This window comes from Ischnura elegans, chromosome 2 (assembly GCF_921293095.1).
Source record: "Ischnura elegans chromosome 2, ioIscEleg1.1, whole genome shotgun sequence".
Taxonomy (NCBI): domain Eukaryota; kingdom Metazoa; phylum Arthropoda; class Insecta; order Odonata; family Coenagrionidae; genus Ischnura; species Ischnura elegans.
In genome coordinates this window covers 63,638,058-63,657,993 of record NC_060247.1, presented here as the reverse complement: position 1 = coordinate 63,657,993, position 19,936 = coordinate 63,638,058, and the positions used below count along the sequence as shown (strand labels likewise).

At 38.1% G+C, this 19,936-nt stretch overlaps 2 protein-coding genes across 3 annotated transcripts in view; one reads left to right on the top strand and one right to left on the bottom strand.

Annotated features, from left to right (window-relative positions):
• LOC124153847 overlaps positions 1-1,786 on the top strand; it is a 41,408-nt gene extending 39,622 nt beyond the window's left edge. For both annotated transcript variants that reach the window (XM_046527228.1, XM_046527227.1), the window contains exon 13: positions 617-1,786. In XM_046527228.1, coding sequence (XP_046383184.1) covers positions 617-1,078 — 462 coding nt within the window. In that variant the 3' untranslated portion in view covers positions 1,079-1,786. The remainder of the gene's footprint in view (positions 1-616) is intronic.
• On the bottom strand, positions 1,440-19,717 carry LOC124153848. The gene is made up of 11 exons (XM_046527229.1): positions 19,120-19,717; positions 18,855-19,036; positions 18,548-18,785; positions 16,788-17,001; positions 16,097-16,199; positions 15,507-15,684; positions 10,669-11,024; positions 9,745-9,836; positions 8,295-8,544; positions 2,283-2,392; positions 1,440-2,200 (listed from the first exon to the last, which is right to left on the bottom strand). The coding sequence occupies exons 1-11, from the start codon at positions 19,436-19,438 to the stop codon at positions 2,155-2,157; spliced, it is 2,088 nt and encodes a 695-aa protein (XP_046383185.1). The 5' UTR covers positions 19,439-19,717; the 3' UTR covers positions 1,440-2,154.
• Between the last annotated feature and the right edge of the window lie 219 nt (positions 19,718-19,936).

Here is a 19,936-nt window from a genome sequence, read left to right as displayed (position 1 = left end):
TTTAAATCACCGCCAAAGAAATTTTATTAGTCACACAGTTTCTAGTCGACCAGCTGGCTAGACTTAGATGAATGAATTGTGCATAAAGACTTGAACATAAATAATGCAGGAGTAGATTGTGAACAACATATATGTTTTTCGACTTGAAGTTAGCCAATTCATAGCTTTTAGGAGCAGCACTTTTTATTGTAAATACAATAATTGTATTATGGATAGGTCAAGTACGGAATGGATTCTTCAACAGACTAGTGAAAATGCATCTCTTCAGTACCCTTCATTCATTTTGGGCCCTGCCGCTATCTTTCTAATGAATGAATTTAAGTGATAATATTATTGAAGAAAGAATTGATTTACATTTTTTGCCACAATTCAAATAACTTACCAGTTTATACTCCGTGGCTAACCTCTGCTTTCACATGAATTTTGTTTCAAGGGCATTCAAATACAATTCCCATCATGGAATTGTAAGGTTATCCCATTGTGAGGAAGGGGTTCAAATTATTTATCTTCATTTAAATGTAATCTCAGATTGATATCATTTATACTTAGGTTAATTTTGGTGTTTCCTAAGGATTTTAACCATATAATTTTTACCTTGCTTATTTATCTTCTCTAGTCTGCTGTTAGCAACAAGCTAATCATGTCAGGAGCAATGAAACTGTCCAAAAGTCTTAACACTTTCACTTGGGGAGTGACTCATGAAGTTCTCCAAGCTTTAGAACTGTTTGTCGCCTCTGATGGTGGTGCCAGTGAGAAGAAGGAGGTTAGCTCTTCAGAGGATGATCATGAAGAGGAAGCCTCAAAAAGGAATAGTAATAAAGGGAAGAATCTTCCATCATCAGAATGCCTGCCAATTTTGAAGCCCCTCCCATCTGTAACAGAAGAGGAGAAAGAGATGCCCAAGGAAGAGACTGAAGAGGAGAGTGAGCAAGAAGATAAGTTCTCCAGGGTTGAATTTGTTCCTTTGTCCAAGCTTCATGGACTCCTCTCTGCTGCAATGCCCAACACTAAGGTTCAAATTGTGAAGATGCCGTTCAGTGCTACCTGGAGGCAGGGAATATCTGAAGTGGATTTATGATGCAGGTTTCAAAGAGTGAACTTCTAAGAAGCACCTTTTTGTATGCATTCCTATTTTTTATCATCTGTAAGCGGATTGGATTTTTTGGTTTGTCAAAAATGGAGTGGACTGTCCATTAAGGTACCAATGGATAGTTGTTATTTTATCTGGAGATAAGCACACTTGTTGTTTAGTACTTCTATGTTTATGCATTTTTCTTCTTTGTGTGTTGAGTTCTATTGTACATAGGATGCATGAGTTTATTTAATACTTTATGAGAAAGTAAGGGAAAAGTCATACAAATATTGTAAATTTCCTATCTCTATTTGTGGGGAACATGTTTTTAGGAATGTTAAAAAATTTTAATGTTAAACAGAAGGTATAATTATTTGAAAGATTTTATAGGCATCAATTTGATACATACTCAGTCTTGTGAAATGTTGTCATTACAGAAATATGATGCTTCAATTATGTGAGCCTTTCATCCTTGTCATTAGCCAGATTTTCTATAGAGCAGCACAACATCTTGTGAGAATCTCTTTTTGATTTAACAGAATAATTGGAATCACAACAATAGGATAGCACAGGTCTTGATTATAGCAGGTAAACATGGAATACAAAATGAAATGTCTTTTTTTTAGTACTTAGCAGGTGAGACATTCTAAATTCATATCCATGTAAACTGTGAAAAAAGTGTAAACGTTGGAATAAAGTTTTCCTTTCCAACTATCAACTACATTATTTTATGAATTTAAAACATAAAAATAGACAAAATATGTGCATATTCTTCTTCTGTAAAAAAATCAAAGTCTTAAAATGCAATGGCATTGATGAAAGTGGCCTGCAACACATTTGATACATAGAAACACTAAGCACACACATCTCTCGTAAGAGCCTTAAATATTAAAAGTTGGTAACAAAATAATAATTCATTATGCACAAAATAAAACTTCAACTTGCTTGACAGTCTTACTCTTCTACTTGCACATAGAAGTGAGGTACAATTGCTTGGAACTTTGTATGCAAGTAAATGAAGCGACATTGCAGTTTCAGCTGATATAAAACATGTATACAAAACTCGCATGAAGTGGAGAATCTTACAAGGGTGCAATAAAAACATTGGCATCCAAGTGGCTCACAAAGCTGTAAAAAAAATACATAGGCTGTTAATATATATAATCTCATGGACATTCATTTAATAGAATAAATATTAAAAATTACATACTTAGGATTGTGTTGTTCTACTCTTCCTCGAAGAATGCTTGGCCCTAAGAATGTGCCTAATTGATTTAAACACTGGCTTGCTGCACTGGAAGTTAGAGCATTTTCACATTCCTACACAAAAAAAAAGATACACAGGGGTCAAACGTGACATAGAGGATAATCACACAGCACATGATTAAATGCAATCCTTACCACCTTAATGATTCGCTAATTCAGACACTGTTAAAAGTAACTCTGTATTACAGCTGTAAGAGCTTAAAGCTAAATTAGGGAATCCTGGCTAAAGCCTAAGATGAAAGGGAAGTTGAAGTTGAATGTATTCCTATCCGGGAACATCACAATAATTTTCTTTCAACATTGAACAAAAATTTAGACAGAGAACCACAAAGCATTCTAATTAAGAAAATATGTCACTTCGTGCATTCTACAATTTTTTCACCGCATGGTTTTCACAAAATATGCCTTAAACATGAAATGAAATTTCTTTTCCAATTTATCAATTCTGAAAAGAGCAGCTCAAAGATTTGAATTGTAGTCATTCTGACATTGCTACACCAATGCATGTCTCTTAGGAGTACTGAAACCTAAGATAATGAGCATTAACAGATATGGAAGTTGTGTATATCACCAGAGAGACATTTGGCGCATAGTGTGACTCTTCCTTAGAGATTGAACAACCATCAGGGGAATCTCAGCACAATAGGATAATAACTATGTCGCAGATTTCATAAAACCACCCTCGGCCCTCTATCAGCTCATGCAACTGATGTTTTTCTTCCTTTCTGAGGTCACACAGACCATAAATCATTGGCTTCGAAAGAAAATATCAAATTACATAAGAACGATGGAAACGTGTTTCATCCCTTTCCCATCTCACCAAACTGACTTCTGTCCTGATCTCTGCATTTCTTCTGGGTTTTCTTCCGCATCAGCTTGTTTATAGACAACAGTTTTGCTGGCTATCCTGCCAGGATCTTCAGGTCGAAGAACCTTCAACACCTTCAATCTATTGTCTATATATAACTGTTGTCTATAAACAAGCTGATGCGGTAGAAAACCCAGAAGAAATGCAGAGATCAGACCATCGCCACTGAAACCAAAGATTTCTCGATAGCTTTCAACAATTGGATGGATGACACACACGATATTCAAAAGAGAATGAGACCAAACACTCAGCATTTCTGACAGTATTTAAGTTTTTTAAGCTCTAATTGATTGACAAAAGCTTTCTAGTTACAAAAAGACTACACCAATATTCAACATTGTCCAAACAGCACAATTTTCAAAGAAACAAGCACCCTCGAACTAGAGGACACACACTGGAAAGGCAAACTACATATGTATATCACATAGGTCGCCTGGCTTTGCTTTGAAAGCAACAACATCAAAAAATAGCAAGATCTGACATGTTCATACTTGACTCTCTTGTTCATAGCCTCGCTGCTTGAAAAACAGAGGGAGTACAGTCCACCTCCCATTTACTCACTTCTGCCACCTACCCCTTCCTCTTGCTGAGCCGTTGTCTCACTCTGTTCCTGCACCTCGCATCAATATTGTTCTAAAAATTGTCAATTGTGCTGCAGGTCGTACAGTTGCAATTTAATTTAATGGTATACTGATAAAAATGTATTTCCTTGAGTGGAAACATTTTCATTGAGATAAAGGGAACTCATTGTATGCCATGTGCATGCACTGTGGTGTGAAACTATTGCGAGGAAGTGCAAAATTCACCTTACCACTATTAATGCATAATAGTCCCCTAGTTGGATTTTTACTTTCCTTTTATTTGGAAAATATTTTGAAGCAGAATTTCCTTGATTTATTTGCACTCAAGTCCCTTTGCCCTCTGTGAATTGCCCTTGTAATACAAATGCATGCATTTGCATTCTTAAAGTAAAAATGTCATGTAATCCCTTAGAGATGATGCTAGCAGATGTAATAGGGTCATTCACTCAGACCAAATATGTATTGTGATACATAAAATGATTTCAAAAGATGGAATGAAAAGAACTACCAAAAGCAATTCAGCCATTCTATCATAAAATTGAAATAAAAACACACAAAAAGCTGGTGCCCACTTTTCATGAGTTGGTAACAAAGTTTGATTTCCGGTTCATTAGTTTAGGGGGGAACCGGTTCTTGAGAGAAGGAATCACTCATAAAGATGTAAACAACAATAGACCACATGAGGCCATTGCACAAAGAAGCTGGAGGAACTGAGAAGCAGTAACCCACTCAGAAGGAGTGTGACATCGTCAACTTAAATGCAAAAGAGTAATGCTGTCAATTTTTCCCTGGAAATAGCTGGAGAAGAACATGAAAGACTAAAAAGAGAAAACTATGGCTCAAATTTTACAAACTGTATCACAATACACAATCAAAAACTTGGTGAAAAAGCCCTTAGTGCGATGCTAGTGTTTTAGATTGAACTCCTCATGATTTAGATAATGTTAGTATCCAAATCATAATGCAGTAATGTAGGGAGCAATATTTCGCCTCAGCAACCCTCCTATAGGTATGGATATGTTCTAAGACTAAAATACTAATATTCTGATAGTAAGGGACTAATGATGCTTAAGCAAGCAAAACACATCTTCAGTAATTCCTAATGTTTGCTTGCTATGAAAGGTAAAATTTGCCATTATAAAAGTTAAAGGAAAATTTGCAATGGAAATTCCCAGAGATTATACTTCAGTATTACTGCTAGATATCTTTCTTTGTATTAACGATTTAATAAATCAAAAATTACAATCACTAATTATTAAAAGAGGAAACTACGTAACTTTAAAGCATTATAATTAGGGATAAATGGATCCAGGATTTTTTTCGGATCTTCGAATATTTTCAGATCCAAATGCATTTTCAAATTTCCACTATAAAACGAAGTAATTATTCAAGTTTCTTCTGGGTACTCACAATCGAAGGAATGCTTTCCACATTTACATACACATTTTAATATTTTTACTGATTAAAAATCATTTTTATAGGCTTTTAAATTATTTTTAAAAACAATAAAATCTTTACTCGCTCAGGATCTAAACTGTTATACTTGCGTTTAGAAATGAAAATAGGTTTCAATCTTTGGATAAACAATTGGCTGAATGCTAGTATTCTTAACATAAGTTTCCCTGAATTTTGTCTCTTTCTCATCACATACTGACTTGTGTTTCACCCATAAATGCTTCAGTTGTAGTGAGGCAGATTTTGCAATGCCTAACGATATTTGCATGTCACAATGGACACACATGATGGTCAATATAAATGTTTCAACACAACGAAAGGCATTTTTATTGATATATCATTAAATTAAATTGCAACTATGCAATCTGCAACACAATCAACAATGTTTAGAACTTAGCGTCAAGGATGAACATCTTGTCAGATCTTGCTATTTTGTAACGCCGTTGCCTTCAAAGCAAAGCCAGGCGACCTTTGTGACATATACAGCTGGCGTTTTCAGGTTGTATCTTCTTGTTTGATGGTACTGATGCCATGTCTGTTTCTTTGAAAATAGTGCTGCTTGCACAGAGTTGAATATTGGTATGGTCTTGGTCAGGGGCGGATCCAGGATTTCTTTCTGGGAGGGGCACAAGCAAGGCCGTATCCAGGATTTTGTTCAGGGGGGGGCACAAGGATACTTCGTCATACAAAACGAACGAAATGATAATGGGACCGTATTAAAAATCTAGCATATTTTTAAGGGTCTGGGGGGGGGGCACGTGCCCCCGTGCCCCCCCCTGGATCCGCCTATGGTCTTGGTATCACTACAAAAACTTTGTTTCAATCAATATGAGCTTAAAAAACCTAAATACATATGCCATAAATGAGACACAATTGGTCTCATTCTTTTTTGGATCACTTGCATGTCATCCAATTGCTGAAAATATTGAGACATCTTCGGGTCCGGGTCCAGTAAATAACTCACCAAGCATTTGTTCTCCAGAAACGGAGAATTGAAGCAGGTAAGATGAAAAATGTCAGTGGGTTAGATTGGGTAGGGATTAAACATGCTTCCATTGTTCTCGTGTAACTTGATATTTTCCTTCAAAGATAATGATTTATGGATTGTGTCATCTCAGAAAGGAAAAAAAATATCACAGGCATGGGGTGATGGAGGGCTGAGGATGATTTTTTAATCTGCAACGTAGTCACTTTAGACGTGGTTGTTATCCTATAGCATTGGTATTCTCCCAATGGTTGTTCCATTTCTTTGTAAGAGTCACACTATGTGCCTGCCATTAAAATTTCTGCAGCTGAAATTCTGTTGCATAACCGCTATGACAGCTATTAAACAAAATGGTTCATGAGTAGGACAAGCATCTCAGTCCAACAGTGCATACGAAGATAGGATTAGAACTCTTTCCACTTCCTCATATGGAACGCTGCATTCACTGAAGCATAAATGAAAAATTTCAGATCAAGATCCAATGCCTTCTGCAAATTTGTATCCGAAGTATCCCATGAAGGGTAATATCCGTGGATATTTGGATCCAAGGTATCCAATCTGATCATCCCTAATTACAATTATTCATAAACTGAGGAAACTATACCATTTTTCCGAACTGATGGCGGCTGGGTGGAAAATAGCAAGTAGCCAATCAGAAGCGCTGCCCCTTCCACCTCTCCCTTCCCCTCCATCCCCTTCCTTTTTCCGCTCCGCTCCCCTCCATCCGGCCGACCGGCGTTGCCAGCCTTGAGAATAACGGTACTTTCGGGGGCGGCAGAAGATTCTCGGACGAACGCTGAGCGATTCGATTTGGCAACACTGCTAGCTGGAGAGCGATCTGCACAGCACGAGTTTCGGAGAGAGACTGCGGGCTCCCACACACTTTCTCCTGTCGCTCTTCTGTGATTGGCTAGAAGAGTGGGTGGGTTTCGAGCACGCTCAAGGTCAGCCGCCGTCAGTTCGGAAAAATGGTATAACTTCCCCTACTCTTCTTTGCTTGGAGCCTAGTAACTTTATAAAATGAAATTCAAAAGTTTACACTGGTTATTTTCATTATTTTCTACGGTTTTCTAAGATTTCCATGTCATTTTGCATATAAATTTCAAAACAAATATCAATCCACGTTTGGTGGTCAATTTGGAGTCATGCAAGAGCATAGTTAAAATTCATTTTGCTTTTACTTGTCTGGGTATTTTTTCACCTGACTTCTATTTTTAAGCATGAATTAAGGAAGATGCAAAGGGACAGGAGCGTACAGTATGAGAAACTGATCATCACATGTTTCACTTGCATATAAAACAGGACTCATCCCAGTCAAATCATTCAATAGAATCATTGAATTAAATTATTTCCTACCCATACCATTACTATGGAGTCGGTGCTTGAAATAACGCAGCTATCTTTGACTCATATAAAACAAAAAAATGGGAGAAAAAAATTTCCAATTTCATAAAAAATTCCCTGTTTGTTCCAAGCCCAATTGAATAACTTAATTCAACTTCAAAGTTTTCCCAATTGGTATACCCATTTGTTAGTTAATTTTTAGCAGGTGTTGCACTTGCCACATTTGGATGTACGAGATTTAGCCTACATGCTATGGAGAAACAGGCAATTTCTGATTACACAATGAAAAGGTGCACACCAAGATGTCAAAACCAAAATTGGGGTTGAACTGTTTGATCACAAAAAATTCCCAAAACAACTTGAATATCACAGTTGATAGGAATAGACACCATATGACAATTCAATTACCATGACTTATATATCTAACAATAAATTAATTGATCAGTGATATTACTGATAAGTTTACAAGGGAAGAATAATTTATAAATATTCTTATTTAAGTAAATCAGTTGGATGTAATAAGTAGTTGGGAGTATAAAAACTGAGTAGGTAACATGCAGTGAATGAATTCAAAGTTCAAAATTCCACGCACAAATTACATTTTTGCAAGAACTGTCACTTGGATCGGGTGAAATAAAGTTCTTATAAGGAGATACATGTAATGATTGGTAACCATATATAGTGGCAATGATAAACAGCACAAAGCTGTGTAGAGTAACTTACCAAAGAATAAAATATTGCATCAAAGAAATCAGCTACAACAGCCTTAAATCCCTTTTTCCCCAGCCCACGAGCTATAACAGGTAACTGCTTGCACACTGTTTCATGGAAGGCCAAATGATAGGCATAGTGCTTCAGGTTGCATGCAGCAGATATTGCATTTATTGCTGTGATGATATTTATTTCACTATTCTCACTAGTTGCATTAACTACCCATGGAATTTGTGATAGCTCAGCTATTAGATGAACACATCTGAAAACAGAAATATTCCATAAACCACGACCACATTAGACATATTAAAATGTGAGATTAAATTCCCAACCATATTGAATTTAAACCACCAGTAAGAACTTCACCTTAAATCCTCTAATAAGACATTTAGTCATATTACTCTATATTTAAGTAATGATGTCTTTTCTGATCATTTTATTGAAGACTCTGCATATGTGATTCTCTCACGATTTTATATTAGGTATATCTTTTTCTACAGCCAAAAACAATCACATTGTAAAAATCAAAACAAAGTTATCTTTTCAAGCATTAAATATAATTCAACTGCTTAGATAATATCAACCATTACTTAACACTAATGCCATCATCAAATTAGTTCATTAAATAAAACAAACACCTCATTTTTTCCACATGTAAAATTAACAACAACCAGTTTCGATTCCTCTGAGCCAATCTCGAGAGTTAATATTATACAACATAGGAAGTACATACATAGGTTGGGAACTACGTAGAAGTTATCCCTAGAGAATGATGCAAACACATTAAATTTCTAGATAATAGTAAGATTTTATTTTATAAAATAGGATTTGGATTTACATAGTATCAACTTGCAGACAATTAAGTTTATTGACCCTAGCCCATCACTAGGTGCTAACACTATGGTTGGTACAGCACAAGTTATTTAAGAAACCATGGAAGTCCCAGAGAGTATCCTCAGCTAGATCAAGGACAAAAGGGCGCCTCAGCCCTGGTCTGTGAGTTTTATATATAGGCACTACTTCATCCTAACACCCATAAAAAATTCCTGAACACAAAAACGCACACCTTTTATGAACAGCATTTTAGTAAAAATTGGGGTTTTGTATCCAGACAAAAAACAACACAATGGAAAATATGATCATTACAGTAAATTGAATTTTTATGCTCACAACAATGAATTTACCATATGCCATTAACGTTCAGCATTGCAACACAGCAAAGGGTCTAATTGATTTCAATTTAAATGCAACAATTTGCAAAATGAATGCTTCCACCAGGTTAATAGGATAGGTTAAGGAGGATGTAAAAAAGACGAAATATGTAGGTGTGAAAAGATTAGCTGATAGGAGAATTCAGTGGAGAGGTGCATCAAACCAATCTTAGGATTGTCGACCATAGGTGATGAGCCACCAACTAAAAATAAATTAAAATTTTTCTTGTGATAGCAACTAGCATACTTACCCATCTGCCATTTCCCAAGGCTGAGGTGGTCTTTGAAACTTTTGGTCACAGCCTCTTCCCATCTTAGGGGCCAGAGATCCACAAGAGTACATCTGCAAATAAAAAATAAATATTCACTTTATTAACATGAAAATTGTGAAATCTAAAAAAAATTATTTTTCGTCAGTTACATCAAACAATCTGCATACAGAAATGCATTCATACATAATTGAAAAGAGAGGTGACTTTATACAAATAATAAACATGAATTTGCACAATATAACCTTATTTTTGTTCAAGAATACTCCAGCCTATTTCCACATGAGTAGACAAATCAATTAAGAATGATTATCAACATGATATATTTAAAATAACAACCATTCCATCAATTACCACACTGAATAAAGCCAACAAAAAGGAATATTCATGAAATATATTTTGAGTCAAAGAACGAAATACATACATGCATGCATTTAATTGGAATGGCTGGGAAGCTAATGTAGCTTGATACATACATAGTAAGTAAGAGTGTAGAATGTAATACGGGAACAAAATGTGATGAGCAATAAAAAATGTTTCGGATTTGTTTTACCACAGAGTCAGTTACATAATTAAATCACTCACTCACTAAATGCTTCTACCAAAAGGTTGATTAAGATAGGTGGAGGCAGAGCTGACAGACAGACATGTGAATTTGCACATTCAGCATTGGGGGAGAAATTATTTTCCCTGGGTCACCTCACAATTTGAGGATTTTGTTTGGGGGTGTCCGAAGACTTCACATACGAATTGAACCTGTGACCCACAGATCAGTAGCCACTAGGCTACCACACTCCATTTATATCTACGTTACAAATTGTCCCTAATTAGTTACTTACACTTTTTTAGAGAAAAGGAAGCTCTTAAACAAAATACAGTATTACAATGCACAGGAGTAACACAAACCTGCTGGTTACTGTGTAAATCTAAATCATTATCCCGAAGACGCTTGGCTGCAACACCAAATGGCAGAGGAGAAGTTCTACCAGTTTCCTTATCAGAAGGATCTGAGTTATACTTTTCTGTATCTGATGGTTGATTTTGAAGATCACTAAGACCCTCTATGGCTCGACTAAGCATCATAAAGGCTGCTTCCTTTCCGTACACCTTTGCACAGCTTCCTAATGCAGCAGCTCCACCCTGGCGCACTGATGGTATTGCATCACCAAGGTTGCGAAAGAACAGCGGATATAGGGAAGGCATTGATCCCCTGGACTCTTCCGGGAAGCATGCAATGAAATTTCCACAAGCCACACACGCAGCTGAAATAAAATGAGAGGTAGTATCAACCCTATTACAGGAATCAAATATTAATTACAAAGGTTGTCTAGAGTATCCACATCCATGTCCTACATCACTTTAGCACCCATGTCATGTCATAGGGTTATTTATGTATTCTTCTGATTAAAGTAGGAGCATTGTTGTTAAGGTAGGAGGTTCCACGGAGTACTTAAGCATTCTCACAGCCCCCTTCCTTCATTCACTTTCCTCTTCAATTCACAATGAGGCCTACCTTTCACACTTATCTAACATTCTATCCTTTAATACTGTTTTTAAAATCCCCTCCCAACTAACTCCTCGCTCCATCCATACCTTCTGTCTCCTCTGGATCTCATCTAGAAACTCACCCATCATGTCCAGCACTTCATCGTTTCTCCTCCTCTCAGTCCACTTAAACTTATCCATTCTTCTCCACACCCACACCTCAAACGCCTCCAGTCTTTTCTCCTTCCAGAGTCCATGTTTCTGCACCATAAAGAACTACACTCCACATCAGACTCTTCACTACCCTTTTCTTCAAACTCTTACATAAAGTTCAACAGATTCAGGCTTCAATTGGTGGAAGTTAGACATATTTAAGTAAATGAAAGGTCGTAGCACTTTTCCACAAGAATTTTTAATGCGTACAACGCGTTTCGGCTCACTGAGCCATCTGGTGTACCAGATGATGGCTCAGTGAGCCGAAACGCGTTGTACGCATTAAAAATTCTTGTGGAAAAGTGCTACGACCTTTCATTTACTTAAATATCTTACATAAAGATACTCTCATAATCTCATTCCTGTTCATGAACGTCTCCTTTGCAAATTCAATTCTATTCCTGATGTTCTTACTGCTGTATCCATTTTCCTTTAATGCGCTGCCAAAATAGTTGAATTGCTCTACCTACTCCAGTTGTTCCCTAACAACTTTTACCCAAAGTCTCTCATTCCGAGCTCATGATGCTTTAAAAAAACTACATAATCTTGGTCTTCTTGTGATTAATTCTTGCGCCATACTCCTCACGATGCTTATCTAATGCACCTATAAGAGCCTGCAGCCCTCTCACTGACTGGCTAATTGGCGCCTGATAATCCGCGAACCTCACTGATTTAAACATCACTTCTCCAACTTTTACCTCAGCTTCCAACTTATCCCACGCTTCTCTTACCATCTACTCAGCATACATGTTAAAAAGCAGGGGTATCTGTAAGTATTTCACATGTTGACTACTCCAAGGACCTTGCAAACCTCGTTGCCATAAACAAAACCGGCCCTTGGTGGATGGGTCACGTTTCATAAGTTTCCACAGGCTCATTTGATTGTACTCCACGTTTTAGGGAAGAGAGAGTTGGAAGGGTTTCCCACTCCCATCCCAACAGTGTTTTTTAAGCGACTCCGTCACATGGACTACCTTTTGTCTGGCTCTTACCCTTCGACCTATCTGACATGGGTGGTCCTACCGGGAGTAATTTTGAATTAATCCTTTTAGTGTAGCTCTGGAAATCATAGGACCACACAAGCCTATCCACTATGGCAAGGTTTTAGCCCAAGGGAAAGGTGTCATAGGATATGTAGAATGTAAATAGTTTTCATAAAAATGTGGCATTTTTTAGTGTCCCCCCCCCAGAAATTCCTCTGAACTTATCCGCAGAACTTCTCCCGCTAAGGACTTTTCGCGCTAAGGTTTTTCGCGCAAAGGCCCTTTGACAAAAGGCTCGGAGACTCCTGTCTCCAGAAAATCCTGTCTCTGGAAAACCTGCCTCCGGAAACAGCCCCAGAAACAGCCCCGAACCAGCCATACCTTGCAGGGCAAGACTTATACACCCATGTCTCGTATAGCGCAATTTCGATTAGTGCAATTTCGATATAGCGCAAATTCGTTCCTCGGGGAAACATTGCAATGCAGTGTAGCCTAATCAAAAATCTTAAATGCTCTCGTGATAAAACGTGAACTTGCACTAGGTACACACGAAATTTCTATCATTTTACGCATACAAATATTATTGCTTGCCTCAAATCTTCTTTTTTGTTTATACATTAATCGAAATCCATTGCTGTGCAATGGCCAAAAGGATTACTCGTCATTGGGTCCAGATAGCCGGCCTACCAAAGTAATTTATCTCGTCTCCTTAACAGAATGAGTTAATTTAGATCATTAATTAAGTGTGGGGCTAGTGGAAATGAGTTTTTTTTTAAGCAATACTGGTTGAGACGTTATTTTTGCCGTCATAGGTTATCGGGCGATTGACTTCCAGGTAGAGGGTCTACGCTAAAGCCTTCAAGGTCATCGGTATTCACGGGGGAGAAATGGAGCGGTGGCCGAGTTGCGCATGAAGAGCACCAACATATAAGAGGGCCCCCTGTAGAGTCTCAAACACAATAGCTTCGTCCCCTCCCCGCAGTCGTAGGCCCTCTGCGTCTCAAGAACACAGTTCAGCAGTAGAAGGTGATTTCGATAGAGCCATGCAGAGTAAAAACCAAGAGAAAATGGCAAAAAATAGGAATGCGGGTAGAAAAATCAAGAAATTATCAAGAAAAATAATAAACCTAGAAGAGAAATTGATATCTGGTCAATTGCTTTGAAAATGGAGAACGTCAAAGTGATATTGCGCGGAAGTTTAAACGCACGAAGCCTTATTCTGAATAAAGACGAAGTTAAAACATCAGTGACCTCAGCCGCACCAACTTCAACCAAGCGGTCTACACATACGGAAAGTTCATAGTGAATCGTACAAAAAGACGAGAGTGGTAATCGCTCCGAGACATTTAGTGAAAGCTCCGGTTGGTTCCAGAATTTAAACGGCAAGCAGGTATTTTCAGTGCGGCGATATCAGGTGAATCTGCAAGTGTTGATAGCGCAGTCACCACAACATTTTCTGATGAACTCCAAGCTGTGATTGAAAGTGGCTCCTTTCCCCCTCAACTAGTTTTTAGTGTTGACGAGACGATATTCTATTGGAAAAGAATGCTTTCTCGTTCATTCATTTTCAGGGAAGGAAAACCTGGGAAGGCTTCAAGACTTTTAAAGACTGTTTCACGTAGCCGCTAATGACTCGGAGGACTTCAAATTAAAATGATTTATCATTCATAAACTCCGCTAGCTATGAAATGGCATTCAAAGTAGCGTTTGCCTGTCACTTCGATGAGCGACAAAAGGGCCTGGGTGACACAATAGTTGTTTTTAGATTGGTTTGAAAAATCGTCCATTGCCGGCAATGCATTACGAACCCCCTGAGATAGCAGATGTTAGCCCACCCACACGACAGGAGGGAATTTCAAAAGCACGTAAGAATTTTTTTTAACGTGAATAAAAGTATTCAAATGCGTGCATACTATCTTTAAAGATGTTTTAAACTATAAAAAATTACATAAATAATGTTTTCTAAGGCTATTTATGGGAATATATATGTTTTAGAGGAAATTCAATACCCAATACCTATGCTACCAGGAACGCATCCCTATCTTCCCAATGTTAAAACGCTCTCGTATAACGCAAATTCGTATAGCGCAAAGACCCCAAGGAACGCATCCCTTGCGCTATACGAGACATAGGTGTATAGGACTACAGCGGAGGAATACTTACTCCTTGGCAATCAAGGGGAAATGGGTGCTGAGTCCATAGTATGCAGTTTGGAGTGAGAAGTATTACCATAGTCCTATCACAACTCTCTCTCCCTCCAACACCTCACCCCACTATGTCTCTCTCCTCCATGTGATCCAATGAATATCCCTCTGATTCGACTGATGTCTCCAACCCAGAAGTTTGAGGGGAAAACTACGGCCCTGCACGCTGTTCACTCCAACCCAGGGATGATGTTTTGTGGAGCAGCCTGTCAACAGGGACAGTTACGCAGCTGATAGAACATCGCCCTCTTTACCCCTCCACTCCTTGGCAAAATCCCTCCCCTCCACCATGTCACGTCATCGAGAATGCAAGCTCTCTCTTGCTCGAGCTCCCGTACTGCACGGATGGGTGGACTGACGTGGGTGATCTTAGAAAAATTATACTGCTGGTATTTAGTTTGGTAATGTTTCCTATGGGATCATTAGTTATCATCGTTGTTTTCTGTAATAATTCTGATTCTGAATACTTCTACTTCAAATAGATATTGATGAAAATAACTCGTAAATATTTTTGGCAATTTTTTTCTTGTGTGCTGATTTCTTGTTTGTGGAGTCTTTCCCTGAACCAGCTTGTGACAGACGGTTGGAGTTTCCCTATGTCTGGGCTTACGTGAACAATCTCCTAGATTAACAACGTAACGCCACAAAAACATGGTCCATCAATTAATCATTAAAAGCAAGCACTGCAGCCACAAGTCAAACAAAATTACTTGCGGCACCAAACCCACTGACAAAATATTAATCAAAATTTTAATTTTATTTTTCATTTCAAAAGGATTGAATTTATAAATTGACATGAAAAAAATTATTATGTAGTAGCGCCACTAATATTTTAGCAAACTAAAATAAATCGTCATACCATCTCTCACAGGCCAACTATCATCATTGAAGCAAGTAAGAAGGGTGCTCAGCAATCGATCAACATAAGGTCGCACTGCTTCCGGTCTGATTTTTGATCCCAGCTCCGCTATGCATGCACAAGCAGCCTCTCTAACAGCATGGTTATCAGATTCAGTAGCCAGTATATAGTAATCCACCTGAGAAAAGTTAAATGAATATTCAGAACTAATGAAGATAGGAAGCTAATAAATTCAACACATGAGGAGACCACATAGATATGTATCAACAATTTCTTTCAGCAATAATCACGTGTATTATTGGAGCCAAATGAAACTACTAAGACACATGCAAATGTATCAAAACATCTAATACTTTCCAATAATCACTAAATGATGTTCAAAAGAAGCTGACAACTTCAGAGTGTAAATTTAATGTTGCAGTCCATTGGCCCACTAGTAATGAGCTTCTAACATCAACCTTCTAACAAGAGACGGCCACATTTCAAGCTTCAAACACTTTCATTCACAACTTAAGAACTAAACTTCAATAAAGCTGCATGCCAAAAAGCAATCTCACACTCGAATATGAATGACAAAAAAAAGTACTCACGACATTCTGAATATATTTCTGGACTAGTTCCTTTCCTTCAGTCCCGGCAATTTGTCTCCATGTTTCCTGAGAGAATATCCTTACACCTTCAGCAACATAGTACCTAAGGATGTTAAAGCTAAGTGTAAGAGAAAATGCTTTCTTGCATACCCAGGGATTATATACATTTGAACATAGCACTAATAGGACAAAAAATCACAGTTTAATGCAGGAATATTAATGGCTCGTTAGAAAATCCATTAGAGGACCACCATTCAAAATTGGGTACCTCAGTAAGGCAAGATTTTTTTATGCATCATTTATTGAAAAATTAGCACAGAATATAATTTAGAACATTTTCCAAATTGAACTCTGTAACTTTTAGAGTTATTCTAAAATCCCAGATGAAGAGACAACAAAATAGGGGTTTAAAAATCGTGAATTTTAACTACCCACTACCCACCCATCTTTACATGTGCATACATTTGAAAGGAAAAAAATATTTGTGAAAAAATAAATTGCTGTAAAGGAAGCCCCACAAAATGAGATTTGCCACATTACTGGACATGCTTCCACGTCAAATGATCACTACTAATGCAAAACTTTGAAAAAATGCACCTATATTGGCAATGAAAGCAATGCAATAAATGAAACTGAAGACATTCAACAGAAATTCATCCCTCAAGTCAAGTTGCTAAAAACTAGACCATACCTGTTTAAGCACATTCTCGGGAGAAGAACAGGATAGAAGTGCTCACGAACTTGAGCACTTGGGAGAGACAGAAGAAACTTCCTGGTGGCAACTGAGGCTGATAGACGAACTTGGCTCCAATTATCAGCCAAGCCATTTCCTAAATGCAGGCTGAACTGGTGGCCAAAGGCAAAGATTGGGTTGACCTCACTAACACTATCACGACCCTCAGCATCTGCTTGAAGGGAAGTGTTAGGCAACATTAATACCCAAAATATGTTAGAGCAGTGGCGTAACCATGGCCCTTATATACTGGTTACTAATCTCCCGACATATTCCGCCTCCGGAGTGTTGCCTGAGATTCCGCTTCCACCCCTTCAACCCCTCACACGCCTCCCCTCAAACACAACTATGGGCACAGTGCGCTGTCACTAGGGGAAATATGGAACTAACTGCACTGTCGGCGGCGGTATATGCTTTCGACAGCGCAGTTAGTTCCATATTTCCCCTAGTGACAGTGCACTGTGCCCATAGTTGTGTTTGAGGGGAGGCGTATGAGGGGTGAAAGCAGAATCTCAGGCAACACTCCCGAGCCGGAATATGTCGGGAGATTAGCAACCAATATATAAGGATCATGGGCGTAACTATGGGGGGGGGGGGGAGGGGAATGAGGGGATAGATCCCCCCAAAACCTCAGGGAAATAAAAAAATTATTTAAAACTCTCGTCTATTTTTGATATTTAACAACTGAATCTGCTTAAAGTTAAATTTTTACAGCCAAAATGACATAAAATGCATATCCAGGCATGTCATTTTTCAAAAATTTTCCTTTACCCCTGTTGCCTGGGGTGGGGGGGGGATCGCCACCCCAGGCCATCTCAACCCCCCCCCCCCCCCCAAAACATATTCCTAGTTACACCACTGTGTTTATATAAGTTTAATAAATAATAATATATAAATAAAATGAGTAATTTCATAATTCCTCATATATCAGAGGTTAATAAGGAACGTAAATGACTAATTGTAAGTTATCCTTAAAAATATACTCCCCCTCAATACCAACTCTTGATTATTTTGCGCAAGGCCCTCCCTCCACCGACATAAAAATCAAGGTTTTACAACATATACCCAACATTCTGGTATACAAGACAACTTTTTAGCCCACAAAAATCTTCTTGGAAGTCAAGAATCGACTCATACATCATGTCCAATATCATAGAGCCAGTTTTCAAACTTTTATACCATACTACAGCATCTGTGATTGCAGCATAGGGTGAGGAGAGATCAAAAATGGATACACCTGTACCTCTTTTCCAATGAAAACAGCAAGAGTAGCACTAATCAAGCCAAAATAATATAAAATCATGGATACATATATTATTCCATGGTACAAGTTGATGGGTGTTGGAAAAGGGGTACTCTTGTATGGTGCATACAGCCCAAAATCTATTTTTAAACTGTGAAAATTTGGGGTGGTCTTTGAAACCAGTCATCTTGTACCCTGGAAGATGCCTTATTTCAAACCTCAAATACAGGTTCTTGCCCTCCTACTCCTACATGGACATATGATGTAAATCTATAACCTATACATATATAATCTATGACATAAGCAGGGCTCATACCAACTTTCCATTTTCAATTTACCTAACTTTTCCCTCGTTTCCAGCCCAAATCTTCAATATTTCCCTTACTACATATTAAAGCCAAATCAGCCCTTCAATTTTGGTACTAAGGAAAAATCTTTAACTGTAAATTTGTAAATATCTGTAAAAGTAACTCACCCTGGGCAGTGTTCCCACAAGCAACAAGTGAAGCACAGACATAAAATCCAGTTTCTCTAACAAAGCGATTGGTGTGAGTCAAGGTAAGAAACGTAAGGTCCAACAGCTCTTGGTCTACAAAGGGCTGGAAGTTTGCACCACAGCCATCTATCATTGCTTGCAGACACTTCATGCTAGTCTCCAGATTTTTCCAGCCAGCAGTATCGTGGAATATCTGAGCTGCATCAGCACTATTTCTCTAAAATAGAAAAATCATTATATCTCGCAATCAATAACATACCGTAGCAATTTGAAAATGCTTTCTCACCCTTTGCGGAGGTCCAGCTAATTTCTCCATAAGTTTCTCTGTCTCTTGTTGCTCCTGTCTAGATGAAACATCTTCTGCAACTTGCCTCTCCAAATTGGTTTGAATCAAATTTAAAACGCACTCTTTAGAGTCGAGGTAAACATCAGCTCCAAGTTTCGCGCACAGGGATCCCAGGACTTCACCTAGAGCAATATAAAAACATCAAAATCCGTAAAAAACGGGTAGAATTCAAGCACTGTAACTTTTTCAAAGGCAAACCCTTTACCTGCCGCTAACCTAACCCGAACCTCAACATCGGTTAATAATGCTTGGGCGACGCTCTTGATTTTTTGTGCAAATTCAACTTCCCTTTCATTTTCCAAATTAAGGTGTGTTAACAATGCTTTCGCTCCTAAAAGACACCCATGCTTAACCTCCCACTCACTTTCTGGATCAGATAATAGTTGAAGCAAGCGAGATCCGAAATTAAACCTGTCAGCATCACAGCATGTTGGTACTGCTTTAATCAACTCTGCGACGCCTTTGTCCCTCTCGAGTTTCAATTTACTGCAGAGCAGGGCCAAAACATCCTCAATGGAATTCATTTCGAGGGTTCAGGCAGTTATTAAACAATCTGAATCCAGAAGTAACCAAAAGAGCCTCACAAGTTATTGGGAATATTTCGATGCTTCATTTACTCCTTCTTCCGATCTAATAATTACACTATCTTCCTCGTTAGTAGAATATTAACTGAATAACAAAATCACATCACATCCTACTACGAAGAGAACCAACGATTTAGAAAAATAACAAATATCAACCAGCTGATCCGCGAAGACCCATCCTCCTCCGACCACTCTTTGATTTGAAACAAACGAATAACAAGCAAAACGAAAACACAAGATGCAGAGTCCTCTACAATCCACAGCCACAGCGATGTTTGTTTTTAGCTGGTGTTGGTTACAGACGCTCAAGATTGAATTCAATTGGATTTCTATCTGTGGTTGTGAACTTGGCGTTGTTATCATTCTTGAAGTCCTCCCTGCCTCAAGCCTAAAAATATTCCCATTGATAATGTATGTACTCTCTTAATTATCATCGAG